The following is a 22083-nucleotide window of genomic DNA, read 5'->3' as shown; positions in this document are numbered from 1 at the left end:
TTGTTCCAAATGTTGGAAGAAACCTAAACCCAGAAGGATTCATGGACTGAGTAGGGTAAGGTTATAGACATGTGGTCCCCACTTTCCAGCTCCCAGCCGACTATATTCCACTGCCAAGCTTACCCCTGATCTTCTCAGCACCCAACCCTTCTCTCACAAACTGCACTCATGTCTTTGTCCCTTTTTTTGTTTTCTGTCCCTGCCAAAACTGCTTTCACACAGAGTGCCTGTGCTTTGGTCTATCGGTTCGCAAATGTGAGCGTGCTCGCTTCAATCGCACGCGCCTTGTCTGTGAATGCACACTGCCTTCTGTGCATGCGCAGTGGTCATGCATTACGTTGGGGCGGGTGGGTGGAGCCTCCTGCAGCTGCCACTACCGGTTTGCCTGAACCGGAGAGAACCAGCTGAATACCACCTCTGCCTCAGATACTCGAAATCTTTCCAGCTTTTGCCTTTAGCTTTGTGATTGTTGTGTGAAAATAAAATAACTAGGATGTTGCACTACGAAGCCAAAATGCACACAGATCTGTCTCCTCCCAAAGCCTTGATTATGGCTTGCAACAACCCCTCCATTATTTTGAAATTTTATGTGCCAGAAGAGGAAAATTGTTAAATATATGGAGCATAATATTGCTAGATTGGATTATATTTGATTTAAATTAAATTGATTATAATTTTAGTTTTCACTCTTTTTCTCCTTGCCCTGCTTACTTCGGATAATATAATTCTTGGCATTCTACCAACATCAAGTATGCCTCATCCAGAATAGTCACCCCTGCAATGAGCCAATAAAGATTTCTTCCAGTTGAGTATATCAGGAAATGCCTTTAAGATTCGGTTTAGATTGCATCTAATCAAAGGAAACACACAGTGTGACAATAGCCTGCTTTTCAATCAATTTATTAGAATTCTTTCCTCAGCTTACATGGGGATCCCTCTTCATATTATCCCCCAATAACTGTGTGAAATAATTTAGACTGAGGGAGAATGACTGTCAAAGCTAACGGTAGAATCACCCAATGAGGTTCTATGCATGCCAGAAGGCTTGAACCTGGATTTCCCAATCCTAGTATTTAGGTAGTCCTTGACTTATGACCACAATTGAGCCCAAAATTCCTGTTGCTAAGCAGGATGGTTGTTAAGTGAGTTTTACTCCATTTTACAACCTTTCTTACCGCAGTTGTTAAGTGAATCACCGCTGCTGTTAAATTAGTAAATTGTGAAAAAACAGCAATAAATAATTTTTTTCAGTGCCGCTGTAACGTTGAATGGTCAGTAAATTAAAGGTTGTAAATCAAGGACATAGAATAGACTAGAATTCTTTATTGGCTAAGTGTGATTGGACACACAAGGAATTTGTCTTTGGTGCAGATGCTCTCAGTATAAATAAAGGAAAATAAAAGAGAATACATTCATCAAGAATCATAAGATACAACACTTAGTGATAGCCATAGGTTACTAATAAGCAATCAAATCATACTAGGAAACAAATAAAACAATATACATTTTAAAGATACAAGCAACATGGTTATAGCCATAAGTGGAAAGAGATGGGTACTAGGAAGGAAGAGAAGAATAATAGTAATATAGTCTTAGTAAATAATTTGACAATGTTGTGGGAATTAGTTGTTTAGCAGAGTGATGGCATTCGGGGAAAAAGTGTCCTTGTGTCTAGTTGTTCTGGTGCGCAGTGCCCTATAGTGTTGTTTTGAGGGTAGGAGTTGAAACAATTTATGTCCAGGATATGAGAGGTCTGCACTCTGTAGATATTTTCACAGCCCTCTTTTTTTACTCGTGTAGTATATAGGTCCTCAATGGAAGGCGGGTTGGTAGCCATTGTTTTTTCTGCAGTTCTAATTATCCGTTGAAGTCTGTATCTATCTTGTTTGGTTGCAGAGCCAAACCAGACAGTTATAGAGGTGCAGATGACAGACTCAATAATTGAATACTATCTGTAGTGTTAAGATTTTGTATTAGATCTGGGGAAATCCAGATCCCAATATGCCAGGCTGCGTAGAAGCTCACTGGGTGATTTTAAGGAAGTAATTTTCCTCACAGTAGGAGTTGGAGAAAGTAGTCTGAGGTAGGCCACTTTGATAAAGTGAGTCCTAAATCTAACAAATCATAATAACCTCAGTAACATGAGTTGTGGCTAACATAATGTGTGTTGCTTTCTTCTCCGCTGACAGACGTGGTTGATTCTGTAGAAAATAGCAAATGTTCTGTTAAGCCATTCTATTGGAAAAGTGTATGTCACAAGAGGTCATTGACTCTAATTCATCAACTTGCACTGCCAGGGTTGATAACTTGATTGGCAATTTTTGTGCTGCTTTTTTTTATTTTTTATTAAAGGGCACTTTTTCTGTTCTTTCAAGTTAGCAATCACATCTTCCTACGTCCAGCATGAGGGATTGAAAGATTCTGCACATACCTTCCCAGAAAGGATGTCGTTTCATTAGAAATCTCAGTTAATTACACAGGTGGCATTTCCTCTCAGTATTGTGAACACAGTGACATGATGATCTTTATTGACATCTGCCTATGAATTTTGTAAGAATAACGCCCTCAAGTAGAACATTCAAAGCTATCCATTAAACTACTTGTGATATTAGGCCTGCAGTCAAAGAAATGCATTGTAAATTGCACACTACAGTGTTCTAGGAAAATCATGTTTTGAACTCCGAACTACTATTTTAAGCTGCAAGTAAAGAGGTTTGGATCAGGATTCGTAGCAATTTTATCCTAAAATATAAATACCGGGTCAAATTAAATGTGTGACAGCTTGTTATGTTTCTTCAGGGTGCAACTCAAAAAATGTCCTGTGATCTGTTCCTCAAAATATTTTTAGAATACGGGAATCAGTAAGTCAAGTCAAGGTGATTTTATTGTCATTTTAACAATATACAGTACAGTACACAGTGAAACGAAACATTTCCCCAGAATCAAGGTGCTACGTTAGACACAGTAAGATGAACATGTGGAAAATTGTATATTGAACCACTTTAAGAACCCAATATAACTAAAAGAAAAATGCACTATATTAATTTCAGCATTTGTAAATGATTATAATTAATTCATAAAGCTATTATGTCAATCTCAAATGATGGAAGAAGGGAGCCCTCTTTGTGCTGTATAAGAACCCTGAGACTGTTTTGGCAGCTGCTTTTATCATAAACTAGCTGATAACCCGGCATTGCCCAGGTATTTATTTATCCCAATTCTGTATTAGACAGGAATGGCGATGTCAAGTGGCAACGTAAGTGCAGAATGGACTGTCCTCCCTCCTTCCATGAACATTGTTGCAATTCCTGAAGAGGTGATGGCAAGAGCAACTTCTTCCTGAGCCCTGATTTCGGCGACAATTAAATTAGATAAGAACGTTTTTCCTGTGCCCCCAGAATCCCTAATGTTGGATTTTCCCCCTTACCAGAAGGAGCCCCCTTGTGGAGTACTGTGAAGCTGTCACCATGGCAATTCCACTGCGATGTATAGTAGAAGCCATTTTAACGCAGTACAGTAGAAGCCATTTTAAGGCACAACAGGCTGTATCTTAACAGAACACACACTGCAAGGGATGATAAGGGTGTCTTACCCCGACAGTATTTGTTTCCAGGGAGTAAGTCATCTGTGTACCAAGTTTGGTTAAATTGCTCAAGGAATTCCGGAGTTATGCTGGAACACACACACACACACACACACACACACACACACACACACACACACACATTTTATACAATTATGGGACAAAATCCTTGGCCCATCCCCATGCCTAAAAGCCTTCCCTTGGTCCAATTCTGGTGACCACAATACAAAAAAGAGGATGAGATTCTAGAAGGAGTGCAGAGAAGAGCAACTAAGATGATAAGGGGTTTGCAGGATGAATTGTATGAGGAAAGACTAAGAAAGCTAGGTATGTCTAATGTAATGAAGAAAAAATTGGGTGACATGATAGCTGTGTTCTGATACTTGAGGGGCTGCCAGAGAGAAGACAGGGTCCACTTATTCCCCAAAGCTCCTGAGAACAGGACAAAAAAAAAGCAATGGATGGAAGCTTATCAAAGAAAGATACAACCTAGAATTAAGGAGAAACTTCCTGACATTAACAATTAACCAATGGAACAACTTGCCTCCTGGAGTTGTGCGTGCACCATCCTTGGACGTTTTCAAGAAAAGACTGGACAATCATTTGTCTGGGATGGTAGAAGGTCTCCTGCCAAGGGCAAGGGGCTGGACTAGAAGACATCCAAGATCCCTTCTAGCCATATGATTCAATGATTTGGCATCATTTCCCTGTTCACTGCAGGCCCCCACCAATAGTACTTTTGAAAACATAGCTTAATTTTTCTTGCAGATGAAATTTTTTTTTTGCACATCTATCGTTTTCGTGTGTGTGTATGTTTGTGTTTATATTTGTGTGTTCATGCACAGAAGCAAATAACTGAGTCGGGATGGAGAAAGGCACACGAATCCCTCTGAAGTATTCCTTAAGAAAGCAAACTTAGGGCTCACAGAAGATTTTTATTTTTTATCTCAATAAAGATTTCAGTAAGGAGGTGATTAGTAACGGTGGAGAGCAGCGCTCGCTCCTATTTCTGGAGGATCAATTCTATTCCTGCTTATTAATGCAAAGTTGACCTCTGTGGCTTGTATTTCCTTCTCCAATTTTCTTGCTTTACATTGTAATTTGGTGGGCAGCAGCTTCCATCAGAACTTGGAAGGAAAAAGCCCTTTTATCAGGAGAAGCAAGAAACAGCTCCAGTCTCAATAAACACAAGCTGTAAATCTCTAGGGGAATAATTAGTATTTATCCTTTCTGCTTTCTTCTCCATTGCTATCTATCCTTCATATCACTGCAGTCATCACCATTGTTACTTAATGAACATTTGGGGGACCAATCCTGGGATGATATATGATGAGGGTAGAGAGATCCTTCGTGTTTTCCTTTTTAAGCCTTTATCAACAAGATACAAAGAAAAGGACTATTTGTACAAAGATCCTGTAAGGCAGGGGTGTCAAACTCACGACCTGTGGGCCAGATGCGCCATGCACTGGCCACGTCCATGCCCGGTTTAGCAAAGAGGGAAAAAGTCACGATATATCACCTGACAACGCCATGATGACGTGAGTTTGACACCCCTGCTCTAAGGAATGAGGTAGGTACAATCAATTCTAATACAGTGGTACTTCAGTAGTCATTGTTCATTGGTTCCAGGAGATGCGAAGAGTACCAAAAATGATGAATACCAAACAAAATTTTCCCTTAAGGAATAATGTAGTGAGTCACAAAGCAGCTGATTTCAAGTTCTAGCTTGTGCATTGGGTACCAAACAAATGATGAGTACCAGGACAAAATCTTCACGTCAAATGTGTTGAGTACCATATTTGATGAGTTTCAATGCAGTTGAGTACCGAGATACCACTATATAAGAAGTCTAGTTTGGTTGTTGTCACTGAGCAAGCGCCATTATCAGTCCAGTTATCGCCCTTTTATAGGCTTGGTCAACTTGAATGTCATGGTTTATCCTACTATTGGTTTGATGGTTCATATTTTTTGGGGGGGGGATTCCCCTTCCCCCCCCCAATTGAAATTTATCCAGCATTGATGATTGTCTAGAAAAACAAATTATCCTGCAAGAGATGAAAAGGCTCTTTAGGACACTGTCAATCAAAATTCATGTTGGAATTGTGCCATCATTGGGAAATAACACTGTTTAACCCAGCCTTTCTCACTTAAATAATGTTGGTCTGCTGTATATATCTAGAGTAGAGGTTCCCCACCTTTTTTGGCCATGCCCCACCTAAGCATCTTTAAAATCCTGATGCCCCCTCTGTGACCTATAATTCTTACTTTACTCAAAAAGTGAACTCTACTCACACAGAGGAAGCCTAAAAGGCCATTAACTTGGTTTAAACAAGGTTCAAATTGCCCCCATTAAAAATCAAATTGGCCCTATGTTGGGAACCACTGATCTAGAGCTTTTGAAAAAAATCTGGATATCCAGGAGATGGCAGCAAAGAATTTAGGTTTTCTGTGTCTTTTGGAGGTTGCCCATATCTTTGCAGCCCATATCTGATAGCCCAGTGATATTTTATTCTTAAGCAAACTTATCAGGGAATCACTGCCATTGACTATAGGGAGACAAAAAAGCTCAGAATTGTACTAATATGAAAATTACTGTCTCATTTTCGTTAATTATGGCCAGATAATACAACCTCTAAAACAGTTTTTATGTGTTCTGATGGCGGTTGTCCTAAAACTTCTAAAAACACCACATGCAGGCACACACAGTTCTTGAAACAACTCAGTCTTAGATCATTCAGACATTACTAGACCTAAGAACCTGATGGCTCCTTCAGTGATGAACCAAATTGTTTTTAAATTACCATTTTTAGACATTAAGTCTATAAAAATAAAGTTCAAAATAAATTTCCTCTATACTATGAGTTTCGGATAACATTGTTTTAGAGACTTAAGTCTCAGTTGTTGCTTTATAGAATATAATAGAAAAGAAAATAATAATAGAATAGAATAGAATAGAATTCTTTATTGGCCAAGTGTGATCGGACACACAAGGAATTTGTCTTTGGTGCATATACTCTCAGTGTACACAAAGAAAAATAAAATAGAATACATTCACCAAGAATCATAAAATACAACACTTAGTGATAGTCACAGGTTACCAATAAGCAAATTATATTAGGAAACAAATAAAACAATATAAAATTTAAAGATACAAGCAACATGGTTATAGCCATGTGAAAAGAGATAGGTACTAGGAAGGAAGAGAAGAATACAGTCTTAGTAGATAATTTGACAGTGTTGTGAGGATTGGTTGTTTAGCAGAGTGATGGCATTCAGGAAAAAGCTGTCCTTGTGTCTAGTTGTTCTGCTCTGCAGAATATAACATAATATATAATATAATAATTATTATAATCCTACAATAAGTAGATACTCTTCACTGAATAACCCTAAGTATTTTTAAAGCTGTGAGAACCACTTTGGTGTAGTGATTAAGCCACCAGGATAGAAACCAAGAGATGGTGAGTTGTAGTCCAATCCTAGGCACAAAGGACCAGTGGGTGAATTGGAGCCAGACATTATCTCTCATCCCTAGGAAAATGGCAATGGCCAACCTCTTCTAAAAATTACAAGGACTAGTCCACGTAGTTGCCAGGGGTCAAAACTGATACTTAGGCATACATATATAAAGTGTTTGCAACATACAGACTTGCTTCATCTAACATTGTACAGTGGAAACTGTGATATTTCCCAGTTTTCAACATAAGCAAAGAAAAGTTTGCATATGTAATTCATGATGTACTAAACTATGATTGGTTAAATATCTGCCGGTTAGATTTTTTTAATTTAACATTTCATTTTTAAAAAAAACAATTAGTTTAATTTTTCATATTTTTCGGAGTATAAGACGCTCCGAAGTATAAGGCACACCTAGATTTTGGGGAGGAAAACCAGGGAAAAGTATCTGTCTCTGCCTCCCAGCGATTTGCCTCCTTGCAACAAACAGTGCAGATAATATACACCGTTGTAGTGTTATATTTCACACTATATTTGTACAGATGCTGTTAAAATTGATGTGCTTTCTGGAAGTATAGTTATTCTCTGCTATTTAAAAGAATAGCACTTTTTAAAACAATAACACTGGGCCTCTTCAGATCAAGCATTTATTTTAAAAAGCTTCTTCATTTTGTGAAGTTGTCTAGAATAATAATAAAGCAGTCTTTAAAAAATAAGTCTAATAATTTGAACATTCTATAGGCATTTATAGTTGTTGACTTACCTCCTTGCAGCAAACAGCAAACAGCCTGATTAGCACAAGAAAAAAAACCTACCTCTGCCTTACAGCAATTTGCCTTGTGAAGCAAACAGCAAGTTTCACTTTCAATTTCTCCCGATCATGAGCTGTTTGAGGCTGCAGGGGTTGCTATAGCTTATTGAAGCCTCTACAAGCCCCCGTTTGCTGCAAAGAGGTAAATTGCTGCCAAAGGCCAAAGGGTTGGGGCCGGCGAGTGGGTGGGGCTACATTCAGTGTATAAGACACACCGACATTTTCACCCTCTTTTAGGGGGAAAAGGTGCGTCTTATACTCCAAAAATATGGTAATTTATGTAGTCAGACATCATTTTTATATAGCCAACCATCTCATAAACATGACTCTGGGAATTGTACAATTAAAAAAAGAAGAACTGTATCAAAAGCATTCCACAATTAGAAGAATATCAATATTATTCAAAGACCAGGAGAGTGTTAGAAAGTAGCCAATGCAAACTCTTCGCAAATCAATTTTCAAAATCTTGTTTGTGTGTTTCAGATCGAAATGCTAGAGCACAAATATGGGGGCCACTTGGTCTCTCGGAGAGCAGCCTGCACGATTCAGACTGCCTTCCGCCAGTACCAGCTCAGCAAAAACTTTGAGAAGATCCGGAACTCTCTACTGGAGAGCCGCATGCCCCGGCGGATTTCCTTGAGGAAACTCCGAGTCCAGAACTCTGAAAATTTCTCTGCTGAGAAAGCTCTAGTGGAAGGCTATAACTTTGTTGGCATCCCCTTGGTAAGATCTCCCTCTTTGCCAGTAACTATTAGCGGGGCACTGACCGAACTGGAAGATTCCTTCACCGAGCAAGTTCAATCTCTGGCTAAATCGATTGACGACGCGCTGAGCACGTGGAGCCTGAAAACGATGTGCTCCCTTCAAGACGGCAGCTCCTATCAGATAAGAGAGACCTTCAGTACGAGCGCCATGCAACCAAACCAAGACTTGGACATGGAACTGAAGGAGCAAGAGGAGGAGGAAGGGCTGCTACCAGACACATTACCAAAGAGCAGCAGCACGCTCATGATGGCCTTCAGGGACGTCACTGTCCAAATAGACAACAAGAATATCTCGGTCTCCTCATCTACCTCGGTGTCGATGGCAAACTGCCTGGCTAACAGTAGCCAGGCTGGAATTTCTCCAGCTGCCACAATCGAAGAAATCCCAGTGGAAGGCGGGGAGAAAGAGGATAAGGAGCTTCAAGTGGTTTCGGAAGGACAGCCTGATGCTGGAGCCCTCCAGAATAGTCACCCAATCACCGAGGGGAACCTCAACACCAACGGTTTGGAGAAAGGGGAGGCTGAGCAAGACCAAATGGCGATGCCGAAACTTGACTTTGACTCTGAAAACGGGACTGGGCAGCACAAGGGATCAGAAGCTGAAAATGTAGACAATTTGGAACAGCTGAGCAGCAGCAGCACGTCCACCTCCGCGAAGTCTGCTTCAGAGTTATCCTCTAAGGAAGCCCTGCAAGCTATGATTTTGAGCCTGCCACGGTACCACTGCGAGAATCCATCCGTCTGCAAATCCCCCACGCTCTCTACGGACACCATGAGGAAACGGCTGTACCGCATTGGGCTGAATCTCTTCAACATGTAAGTGACTTGACAAGAACATCTCTTTAAAATCTCTTGTAGCTTTCCTGAGTTCATCCAAACAAGAGGCTACCAGAAACAATTAGGTTAGCTGTGGCTTATCCCAGCAGTATGATTTTCTGGTTTAGAGGTTCAGCCTTCGAAGGGCCGAGGGTTGTGCATGGACTTAAGGAGAAGTAATGGCTTTACTATAATCTGCTCTTGACTTAGACCCAGCCTAGAATAATTGTGCCACTTCTGAAAACCATGCTTAAAAAGAATTTAAACAAACTGAATTCAAGGCTAGAATCTAGAAATAAGGGATGCAGGCAGTGGTGGGATTCAATTTTTTTTTTTACTACTGGCTCTGTGGGTGTGGCTTGGTGGGGTATGGCATGGCTTGGTGGGCATGGCAGGGGAAGAATACTGTAAAATCCCCATTCCCTCCCCACTCCAGGGAAAGGATACTGCAAAATCCACATTTCATCTCTACTCCAGGGGAAGGTTACTGCAAAATCCACATTTCCTCCCCACTCCAGGGGAAGGATATTGCAAAATCCACATTTCCTTTCCACTCCAGGGGGAGGATACTGCAAAATCCACATTTTTTCTCCACTCCAGGGGAAGGATACTGCAAAATCCCCATTTCTTCTACACTCCAGGGGAAGGATACTGCAAAATCCCCATTTCCTCCGCACTCCAGGGGAAGGATACTGCAAAATCCACATTTCCTCCTGATCAGCTGGGACTCGGGAGGCAGAGAATAGATGGGGGCGGGGCCAGTCAGAGGTGGTATTTACCAGTTCTCCCAACTACTTAAAATTTCCGCTACCGGTTCTCCAGAACTGGTCAGAACCTGCTGAATACCACCTCTGGATACAGGTAGCCCTCAACATATGATCACAATTGAGCCCAAAATTTATGTTGCTAAGTGAGAAATTTGTAAGTGGGTTATGCCCCATTTTATGACTTTTTTGCCCCATTTGTTAAGTGAATCACTGCAGTTGTTAAATTAGTTACACAGTTGTTAAATTAATCTGGTTTCCTTGTTGATTTTGCTTGTCAGAAATTTGCAAAAGGAGATCACATGACTCCGGGGCATTGCAACTGTCATAAATGTGAGTCTCTTGTCAATCATTTGAATGTAAATCATGAGACCAAGGGGATGCTGCAGCGGTCATAAGTGTGAAAAATGGTCATAAGTCACTTTTCCCAGTGCTGTTCAAATAGTCACCAAACAAACTACCTCTACCAATAGAAATGGATGGAACTTTGAATCTTTAGCTCAGAGTCGAGAAAAGGAATAACGACAGCTGTCTTTGTGCAAAAATCTGGCCCACATAAGATATCACCCAGAGAGTCAGGATTTAGAATACTGTTTTTTAAATTACAGAATGGTAGATTTCAAGGAAATGTTTGGCGGGGAGGAGAATCTTGTTAGACCAATTTAAGAGTTGACCCAGTTATTCAGAGAATTGTTGGAGTTTTCTTCACTGAAAAGATTCAAGTTTATGACATTGACCTTGAGTCTTTATTGATTAGCTTTGGGCCATATCAAAGTGCAAAGTTCTAGAAACAAATCATGACTAAAATTTGATAAAAGCAATTTAAAATGGAATTGGAATAAAATACAATTTAAGACAAAATTGGAATAAAATAGAGTCTAAAATGAAATTGGAATAGAATACAATAATTTAAGATCTAGATAAAATATGATAAAATTATATTTTGGTGTCACCCACTGCATTCTACCCCAAATCAGTCTCACATATGCAGATCTCATCCAAACCATTTTGTTTAAGTACTGCACTGTGTTAAATGTTATTTTCCAGTTCTGGCCGCACATAAGGTAAGTTGTTTCGATATGGGGATCCCAATGGGCCATTCATTTGGTATATAGGCCAAGGGATCTGTCTCAAACCCCCTTATACAAGCAGCAATCAGATAGGATGTGAGCCAGGTCTTCTACCTCTGCCACTCCGCAAATGCAAAGATGCTCATTGTAGGGTATAGAGTGGAATCTCCCATATCAGACCAACAAGGGATCATGTTAAAGAATTAAAGAGCCTTCTAAAACGGAGATGTGAAGTCCAAAATACCTGGGCATCTCATATCGTCTATCCTTGACCTTCTACCAAAGACAATACTTATTGCGTTAAGTATCACCATTGTGGCTACTTTTTGAACTGACTAAAGAGCCACCAGTATTGGGCAGCATTGAGTTTCAGGGTTGAGTGACCATGGTTAGATAACAGATTTACTGAAGTTTTGCTTGCAACTGTGGCTGGTATCTTCAGAGGCAAGGCAGTCTGCTAATATCTCTTATAACACTTGCTTAATGAGATGTTATTTTGCATGCCCAATAACTCTACAGGGATGCTTTGAAGAATTTTGAATGAATGACTGGATGAATAAATAAATAAATGACCTACTTACTTGTTTAATGGGCTTAGGTGCAAATTCATCTTTGCTCATTGTTTAATATCCCTTTAAAGGGCCGCCTTAAGAAAGAAGCCATTCAGAATGCCGCGGCTAGAATAATCAGCAATAATACCCATTTGTTCCTATTTAAAATCCTATATATAATCCCTTTAATTTAGTTTAGTCACCAGTGACTTGACCTATGACTTACGCATGCTGAGGCACATAATGAATTTACGGTAAATGTTTAGAACTGGTAATATCCCACTACTTTTTTACCATATGGGCATATTCCTTTTTTTTTTTTTTTAATCGCAATGGCAGTCTGTATTTTCTCCTGCTTTCCCATTGGAATTAATTACCTCTTGTGCAATACCCTCGGTGATAATAATAATTTAAAAAAAAAAAGACTTCTGGTTGCCAAACGGTTCTAATGCGATTCCTTTCCTCCATAAGGCTGCATGCATGAGGTCTTAGTTAATAGGAACTGCTCCCTACAGAGCAACAAACTTTATTGCTTTCACTAATAAATGGGAACATGTGGGGTGATATAAAACTTCCCGACAGGATCTAATAAAAGCAGTAGCTTACCTACAGTAGATATTCCCAAGGGAGAGCCTTCCCGATATGTAGAATTCAGCTCCTAGAATTCCTAGGCATTATGGATGGGAATGATAGGTGTCTCCCTCCAGATCTAGTGAGCTTCAGGTTGCAGAAGGTTGACAGGTAGTCCTAACTTACAATAGTTCATTTAGTGACCGTTCAGAGTTACAACAGCACTGTGATTTATGACCATTTTTAACACGGCCATTGCGGCATCCCCATGGTCATGCGATCAAAATTTGAATGCTTGGCACCGCAATCGTCATAAAAACTTGACTCATGTTTATGATGATTGCTGTGTCCCAGGGTCATGTGATCACCTTTTGCCATCTCCTGACAAGCAAAGTCAATGGGGAAGCCAGTGTTGTGGCCCGCCTGTGGCCAGCAGAGCTGTCAGCAGAGTCGGACAGTGAGGAGGTTGGGGAGGAACATGGGCCAGTCCTGGAGGCTGGGGAAGGCTCTGTCGAGGGCTCTGCGTCGGAGGCAGAGAGGGGGCCAGGGCCGTCTGACAGTTATCAGCTGCCTTCGGAGTCAGACATCAGCGAGGCAGAGGAACAGCTGGAGCCTGTTCCCAGTGTGCGCATGAGCAGAACTGCCAGAAGAAAAGAACAGCTCAGAAATCAGGGTCGGCTTGGGAGTAAAGTGATAAAGGTGGAAGGGGATTGGCCCCTCCCATAAGAAATAAAAGAGGAGCAAAAGGGGAATGGGCTTTTGCAGGAAACCATTCATTCATTTAGTTGTTAGATTCATTTCAGGAGTGTGAAAATCCGTCTGTGAATCTCAGAAACTCTGTGCCAAGTCTTTCCTTGCACAGCCCTGCGTTTGGAAAATATTTACATGGCAGCTTTCCAAGTTAGATAAGACCTGTGGTCATAAATTCACCTTTGAAAGACTGTTTACCAGGCCTTTGCTGAATGTGAATGAGAGGAATTCACATTCGTTTAATAAAAGGGGTTTTGTCGGGACCAGGACTCTGCCTCGTGCTTTTGGAGGAAGCCTAGGCCAGAACAGCTATATTCATTTAACAACCATGTTACAAACTTAACAACTGCAGTGATTCCCTTAACCACAGTGGCAAGAACCGTGGCAAGGTCTCACAAGGGGCCAAAATCCACTCAGCAATCGTTTCGCTTAGCAACAGAAGCTTGGAGCTCCATTGCGGTCCTAACTTGAGAATTACCTGTATATTATAAGGCTGATTTGGTCCCTGATCTTTTGTATGGCCAAGTGCTTGGTTGTGTAATTCCTATATGAGAAATTACTGGGTAATATTCTGAATTGTGGCAGCCTCCTGCGCATGGGTTGAATGTACTTATGAGTCGGCACTTCAAACAGCAGCAACAGATGCCTTGGCGAACGGGTGGAATCCCTGGAACAGAGAAAGCCTCATTATGCAGCGTAGCTTTAATAGTGGCAATGTGTGGGCGGCCATCTCTGTAGGCAGAGGGGGAAGCCAGGAGAAGGGAAGAAATTCCACAGCATAACAACCAACTTGCTCAACTTCTCAGGGGGAAAAAAAAATGGGGTGGGGGGGAGGAGAAAAGCTGCCAAGTTAAATCTAGAAGCAACACCGGCTGCTGATTGCTATTCCTATCACAGCATAATGCTGCAGGAATACTGGGGCCACATTGCCATGTGGCAACCTACCAATAGCTACTGCACATTCGCCACGTTAAGACTAGCCAAGTAAATACCACCACGAACAAATGCTTCAAGGGACAATCATCTAATAACAATCAAGTGAAGCCTTCAGCTACAATCCACCAGGAATATAAATTAGGACCTATCACATTTTAAGAGTCATTATTCTGTGGAATGAACACGTTGAATCAACATAACGGTTGCCAATTTTGTCAGCACTCTTGGGTTGGTTTGACTAGGAGAGAGAGAGAGAGGGAGAGGGAGGGAGGAAGGAAGGAAGGAAGGAAGGAAGAAAGGAAGGAAGGAAGAGATAGATAATACAGACAGACAGACAGATAGAGAGACAGACAGACAGAGTGAGCTACATTTCTATTCCACCTTTCCATCAAGCTAACTTATGGTAATTTATAGTTTAAAACAGGAAGGGTAAGGAAAAAACAAGCAAATGGGTGAGAAATGAATTTCATTTCATAGACCAGAGGTCAGCAACCCGCAGTTCTGGAGCCGCATGTGGCTCTTTCATCCCTCTGCTGCGGCTCCCTGTCTCCAGTCAGCACCACAATTTTGAGAGGAGCTTCCGGTTGGGTGGGTGGGGGGAAAGCAGTGTGCCAGGAGGAGACTCTACGGCAAGGAATGGGTTTTCCGGTCAGCTCCAGAATTAAATGAGGGGGGGCTTCTGGTTAGGACTTTTGTGGCTCTTTCAGTGTTTAAGGTTGCTGACCCCTGTCATAGATCATTATAGCATCAAGGTACTTGATGGAATAACAATGATAACAGGCAGTTCGAGATGAGGAAGAATAGTTTCAGCTACAACCTATGGCAAACTTTTACTCATTCATCTCTTGTTCAGAAGCAATCGAAGTGCAAGTAGCCCTTGTTTAGCCCCTGTCTTGTTTAGCAACCGTTCACATTTACAAAGGCGATGAAAAAGTAACTTTTATGGCCAGTCCTCGTATTTACAACTTTCACAGGTTGTAAAACAAAGGTAAACTGTAAGATTGCAAACCCAGTTTTGATTTCACTTGGCCACCACTTTGTTAAACAAAGGAGTGCTCACTTAATGAGGACTACCTGTACATAATGGAGTTATTTAAGAAAAGAAGGAGATCAAAAGTGATTTATCTCAGCCAGAAAGACTAATATCAATGTCCTTGTTTTTTTAAGACATTGGAACATGTTAACAGAATTGGAAAGGACTTTGGAGGTCTTCTAGTCCAACCTCCTGCTCAAGCAGGAGATCCTATACCATTTCAGACAAATGACTGTCCAGTCTCTTCTTAAAAGCCTCCAATGATGGATCAAATAGATAAATACATGAAAAATACATGAAATAGATAAATATATGATCTTAGTGAAGTTTTCATAGATTGTGTGTGAGTAAAGGCTGCATAAACAGAGGGAGAGAATCAAGATCACTTGAAGTGTTAATACCACTTTATAATGCCCTGGTAAGGCCACCCTTGGAATACTGTGTTCAGTTTTGGTTGTCACAATGTAAAAAAGATGTGGAGACTCTAGAAAGAGTGCAGACAAGAGCAACAAAGATGATTAAGGAACTGGAGGCTAAAACATGAAGAACGTTGCAGGAACTGGGTATGTCTAGTTTAATGGAAAGAAGGACTAGGGGAGACATGATAACAGTGTTCCAATATCTCAGGGGCTGCCCCAAAGAAGAGGGAGTCAAACTATTCCCCAAAGCACCTGAGAGTAGAACAAGAAGCAATGGGTGGAAACTAATCAAGGAGAGAGGCAACTTAGAACTAAGGAGAAATTTCCTGACAGTTAGAACAATTAATCAATGGACCCACTTGCTTCCAGAAGTTGTGAATGCTCCCACACTGGACATTTTAAAGACGTTGTTGGATATCCATTTGTCTGAAGTGGTATAGGGTTTCCTGCCTAAGCAGCAGGTTGGACTAAAAAACCTCCAAGGTCCCTTCCAATTCTGTTATTCTATTCTATTCTATTCTATTCTATTCTATTCTATTCTATTCTATTCTATTCTATTCTATTCTATTCTATTCTATTCTACTCTACTCTACTCTACTCTACTCTACTCTACTCTACTCTATTCTATTCTATTCTATTCTATTCTATTCTATATTATTCTTTTCTATTCTCCTAAAGAGGACAATAGTCCTGCCAAAGTCACATGGCTCAGCCATTTAATTTTTTTATTCCTCACAGCACATTTGGCCTTGAAATCACTGGGTTTCATTTTAAAAGCCGTTAGAAATTGATGGCAGCAGAAGAGAATGCTAGAAACCACACGCAAAATGTTTCGGAGGGGGAATCACAAATAGCTTTCCAACTGCAGCTGATCCCCCACATTTAGCCAAAACTCAGATGCTTGTTAGCACCTTTTCCAAGTAATAAATTTTACTGAAAGGCATATTTGTGTGTGTGTGAGCTTGTAGCTCATTCATCCGAAATGTCTCATGATCAACTGTAGCTCACGTTTATGCCTTTTTATAAAGCACATTAGGTGCCAGACTCCTGAGTATGAGAATAAAAGGGAAGAGAAATCTGCAAGAATTAAATCATTGTACCTCTTCAGCATGGGACCCAGTGGCTCAATGGATAAGATGCTGAGCTTGTCGATCAGAAGGTCGGCAGTTCAGCTATTTGACTCCCTAGCGCCGCGTAACGGAGTGAGCTCCTGTTACTTGTCCCAGCTTCTGCCAACCTAGCAGTTCGAAAGCACGTTAAAAATACAAGTAGAAAAATAGGGACCACCTTTGGTGGGAAGGTAACAGCGTTCCGTGCGCCTTTAGTCATGCTGGCCACATGACCCTGGAGACATCTTTGGACAGCGCTGCCTCTTCGGCTTTGAAACAGAGATGAGCATCGCCCCCTAGTGTCAGGAACGACTAGTACATATGTGTGAGGGGAACCTTTACCTTTACCTTTACCTTACCTCTTCAGTAAGAAATTATTACTTTGATTACCCTGCTACCTTTCAGCCTGGGGAACTGCATATAAGTACTTCCTAAAGCAGAAGAGACTGTATCAGGTTTTTCCCCCCATCAGTGAATTTTCTAGTATTTGTTCTTTTTGCCTAACCTTATGACACTTCCAGATGTTCTGATTTCGGAACTGAAATGAAGCAAGGCTTCAGTGGGCTTTTTCTCACCATTAGTTCTCCATCTACTACAGGTATTGTACTTCTTACTCTGACTTAGACATCTATAATGCTTGCTGAAATCTGACAGCAGGTTAGAACAAACTCCATCTGCCCAACCTGTGAGGAGTGGTGTCAGTGCCAGGCTATTGATGAGTTATTGAGTGCCTCACTCTACCCCTCTAATAAAAATACGTATGAACGTGAGCTCCTTTTCATCTCCTACCGTGTTCCCCTGAAAATACGACCTACCCTGAAAGTAAGCCCCAGCTTAAGTTTTACATGTGCTCCCAGTATAAGTCCTACCCTCCCAAAATAAGCCCTAATTAAGGCCTGCCTACTCCAGGGTGCACAGGTAAAAATTAAGCTAGGGTGGGTGTTTGGCCCAGCAGGAGCTGTTGGAGCTGCTGATGGACTCCGATAGTGAGGAACCCTATGAGTCTGCTGTGGAAGATGTGGAGGAGCCTGGGCAGGGTTCAGACTTTAAAGCAGGGACCAGAGAGGCTGGTTGGCTACCAGAAAGCGCCTGAGGCATGGAGCAGTGGGGAAAATCAAAGGGAGTTTGTCCCTGACGTCAGGCAATGGAGCAGTGGGGAAGATCAAAGGGAGTTTGTCCCAGGCAACAGAGGGCGGAGAAACGGAGGCAGCAGTTACGGAGACACTCAAAAGAGATAATCAAGCCCAGGTGGTTGTGGCTTGACCCCTCCCAAGAGAGTATATATGAAGAGACTTTGGGAGGAGTCCTTTTGCAGGACACAACCATTCGTAATAATCTGGAGAACTCCTTGTCTGGTCTGCCTTGTGTTCCCATGTCTGTTGGAGTCTGGGTTGCTGCCAACGTCTTGCCAGTGAGTCGTGTCTGGGCTTTCAGCCAACAGGATTATAATTGCTGTGAATAAAGAGTGGCAAACAGCTAAACCTGTGTCTGCGTTCATTACCGGATGGAGGGGGGCCAGAACAGGTGGGGATGGTGATGGTGGAGCTGCCCTACTATTTACTTTTGGATAGTTGCAGCCAGGCCTCGTGTCAACTCATAAAGCATTTGCCTGTCTGTTACAAGTTGCCATGGTGAGGAAAGGGGGAGAAGCGCATTCCATGCATAACTTAGGCTAGAATCAGATCTCAGATTACTACAGCAGGCTTGTGGGGTGTGCACTTCATTGGAGAATGTGATTTATGACACAGACTGAGGGGAGGGAAGAAATGGGGGGAAAGTTTAGCCACAATTTAAATGAGGTCAGATCTGACTGCAATAGGTTATTGCTGAAATGGTGTTCCTAATAAATGACTAGGTTTTTTTTTTAAACTTGGCTCGAGGCTCATGAATTAATTAGGGCATCTTTTGGAAACCTGACACTTTGCACAATCCAACACCTGCCTTGCTGGCTCATTTCTTCTGCAGCCAGCAAGGCCTGCAAGCTTTTCCTAAAGGCCTCTGTAGCTGATAACAGAGCTCCTGAGCTCGGTTATCGGCTGCCGAGGCCTTCAAGAAAGCCTTGCCGGACTCAGAAGAAATTCCTGAAGGCCCCTGACAGCAAAAAAAGGAGTAAGGTGAGTCTGTTGTCGACCTCCTTCCCCCCAAAATAAGATCTGGTGCCTTTTTTGCTGGCAAAAAATTAAAATAAGACAGGGTCTTATTTTTGGGGAAAGACGGTAAGTAAGAGAGAGTTAGCTGAATCTCCTCTGCTCACCAAGATGGCGTACTTCCAGCCGAGACCATTCTGTATTTTAGCTCTCAGTCCTGCCTCCTGGACATTATGTCAAGAAGCCAAAATCAGGGCATGCCAGTTGTCTTGCTCCCGTGGTTGCACTGGCCACACACACTGTTCCATGCTGGCAACCAAAGTTCCCTATTTGCAAAATAAAATAAAATAAAATAAAATAAAATAAAATAAAATAAAATAAAATGACACCTTCCTTACAACTGGAGCAAAAGGAAGATGGGACCAAGGATACTGGAAAGGATGTAGCAATTGCTGAGAGGTTTCAGTCCATTCCATGAGTGGATTGGAATCCATGGGTGGCATTGCCATCTATTGTACAGCTGTAGAAAAAACCAGGAAAGGTTTCCATGGACTTGTCAGAAGAGTAATTTGGGGGGTGGGGTGGGGTGGGAGTGGTGCAAGGCTAAATAAAAATGAGATCCAGACAGCTGTGAGGAAAGAAGAAATACTTATTCCTAAAAGCAAAGAGGTTGCCTTTAGGGGCATCTGCAGAGAAATGGGATACGGTGACACAGTTATATAAGGGAACTTGTCCTGGGTGTGGGAGTGTCTAGGGTGACACTTGAGGGGCATCTCTCTCTCTCTCTCTCTCTCTCTCTCTCTCTCTCTCTCTCTCTCTCTCTCTCTCTCTCTCTCTCAGTCTCTCTCTCTCTCTCTCTCTCTCTCTCAGTCTCTCTCTCTCTCTCTCTCTCAGTCTCTCTCTCTCTCTCTCTCCCCCCCCCCCCGTGTGTGCTTGTGTATTCTTGTGAACCTGCAGTTCTGCTGGGAGATCTAATTTAATTAACTCTGCTTGTGTTTACAGACCTTATCCTTTGGTATGTGGATTAGGTCTGGATAATGGGGTTTGAGGAAGTTTAAGTAAAAAGATTTTCTCCCGTTAGCTATTTTTACTTGATTAATTTACTTTCAGCTTGACGGTCAATTATCTAGTGGAGACTCTGATTCTCAGCCCGTTGCAGATTCTGTTCATGTTTTAAGGGGAGATGGAAACAGTATGAAGAGTAAAGTATGTTTTGATATAGAACTGCTCACAATCTCTTCTTAGACAAGAATTGTGTTCTAAGCAAAATTGTGAGGATCCGTCTCACCTTTATTTCCCTGCTCTTTGCAGAAATCCAGACAAGGGGATCCAGTTCCTGATCTCCCGAGGCTTCATCCCTGATACACCGATTGGCGTGGCCCATTTCCTGCTGCAGCGTAAGGGGCTCAGCCGACAAATGATCGGGGAGTTTCTGGGAAACAGCAAGAAACAATTCAACAGAGATGTCCTGGAGTAAGTGTCCATCACCTGATTCCTCTACCCATCACCAGCCACACTTTCTGCTATTAACCATGGTTAAGAATGTTCCTATAGATCAGATCTGGGTATTTTGTTCCCCCTGAAGCTATCCCTGTCTGGCCTGCATGAAATTAATTGGAAATCACCATATTTTTCAGAGTATAAGATGCACCTTTCCCCCTCTAAAAGAGGGTGAAAATTTGGGTGCATCTTATACACTGAATGTAGCCCCACCGTCCCCCACCCTTTGGCCTCTGCGTCTCAGCAATTTACCTCCTTGCAGCAAACGGGGAAAATGGGGCTTGCGGAGGCTGCAATAGGCTATAGCAATCCCTGCAGCCTGAAACAGCTGATGATCGGGAGGGTGCTTAAACTGAAAGTGAAACTAGATGTAAGAGCCAAGGTGGCGCAGTGGTTAAATGCAGCACTGCAAGCTACTGCTAGATCAGCAGTTCAGCGGTTCAAATCCCACCGGCTCAGGGTTGACTCAGCCTTCCATCCTTCCGAGGTGGGTAAAATGAGGACCCAGATTGTTGGGGGCAATAGGATGACTCTGTAAACCACTTAGAGAGGGCTGAAAGCCCTATGAAGCGGTATATAAGTCTACTGCTATTGCTATTGCTATGTTTGCTCCACCAGGCAACTGGCTGGGAGGCAGAAGCAGATTTTTCCCCCCTTGTTTTCCTCTTCAAAAGCTAGGTGCGTCTTATACTTCAGAGTGTCTTATACTCTGAAAAAATACAGTAGAAATCAAATGTAACTAACTTTGTGCCGTGCACACAATATATGTTGCTTTTATTTTGAAGGCAACAGCTCTCCCCTCCCCCCAATTTACGTACATGCGTGAATGTGTACTTATTTTATTTTATTTATTTAGTTTGTCAAACATGTACAAGACAACAGGTATAAGTATAAACATGAACAAAGGAAATGAGTACAAATAAATGGGGACAGGGACAATAGGCACGCTGGTGCACTTATGCACGCCCCCTTTACAGACCTCTTAGGAATGGGGTGAGGTCCACAGTAGACAGTTTAAGATTGAAGCAGTGAAGGTTTGAAGCTGTAACAACAGAGTCAGGTGGAGCATTCCAGGCATTGACCCCTCTGTTGCTGAAGTCGTATTTTCTGCAACCGAGTTTGGAGTGGTTTACCTTGAGTTTGTATCTATTGTTTGCCCATGTATGATTGAGGTTGAAGCTGAAGTAGTCGTTGACAGGTAGGAGGTTGTAGCAGATAATTTTGTGTACTATGCTTAGGTCAGAACGTAGGCGGTGTAGTTGAAGGTTGTCCAAGCCCAAAACTTCGATCCTGTGGCATAGGGAGGTCTATTGTGAATAGAGGAGTGGGGTACTCTTCTCGTGAAATACCTCTGGACCCGTTCAATTGTATTGTAAGGTTCCAGCAGTTTCCCTGAGTCACTGAAATGCCCAAGAGAGTGAGACTCGAGACGAGGCTTGCAAAAAATATCAGCTTTTATTTATGGCCATAGCAAAAGCTGGGTGATAAAACTATCTCCAAAACATACAATCAAATGCATGTAAGGAATAGCCACACCCTACAAGAGGAGCTCAGAGTATTATATACATTTTTTTAGGCAGATAGAAACAAAGTTTATCCAATGAGAGATTCATTACTAACGTGATCTTTAAAGCGTTCTTTTGTTCGAGCTCCTGTCCCTGTCTACCTTATTTAGGGAGGATTCCTATAGCCTTGTGGTTCGAGGTTCATTTTATTTATATGCCGCCCTATTCCCAGTGGGACTCAGGGCGGTGCACAAACCCAAGGAGGGGGGAGGGAAAAACACAAAAACTACAAAAAGTACAGGGCATTTAAAACAACCAACAGCCACACGATTCGAGAGGGGAAGGGAACTCATCGACCCCAG

General features: G+C 41.9%; 1 protein-coding gene across 7 annotated transcripts in view; it reads left to right on the top strand.

The window, feature by feature from the left end:
* Positions 1 to 22083, top strand: part of IQSEC3 (IQ motif and Sec7 domain ArfGEF 3) — a 255338-nt gene that overhangs the window by 171724 nt on the left and 61531 nt on the right. For all 7 annotated transcript variants that reach the window (XM_087722942.1, XM_087722941.1, XM_087722945.1 and 4 more), the window contains exons 4-5: positions 8331 to 9427; positions 20028 to 20189. In XM_087722942.1, the coding sequence (XP_087579068.1) occupies positions 8331 to 9427; positions 20028 to 20189 (1259 nt within the window). The remainder of the gene's footprint in view (positions 1 to 8330; positions 9428 to 20027; positions 20190 to 22083) is intronic.

This window comes from Thamnophis sirtalis, unplaced genomic scaffold, assembly GCF_051295495.1.
Source record: "Thamnophis sirtalis isolate CommonGarterSnake01/CBP01778 unplaced genomic scaffold, rThaSir2_p1.2 scaffold_9, whole genome shotgun sequence".
Lineage (NCBI taxonomy): Eukaryota > Metazoa > Chordata > Lepidosauria > Squamata > Natricidae > Thamnophis > Thamnophis sirtalis.
This window is presented reverse-complemented; position numbering and strand designations above follow the sequence as displayed.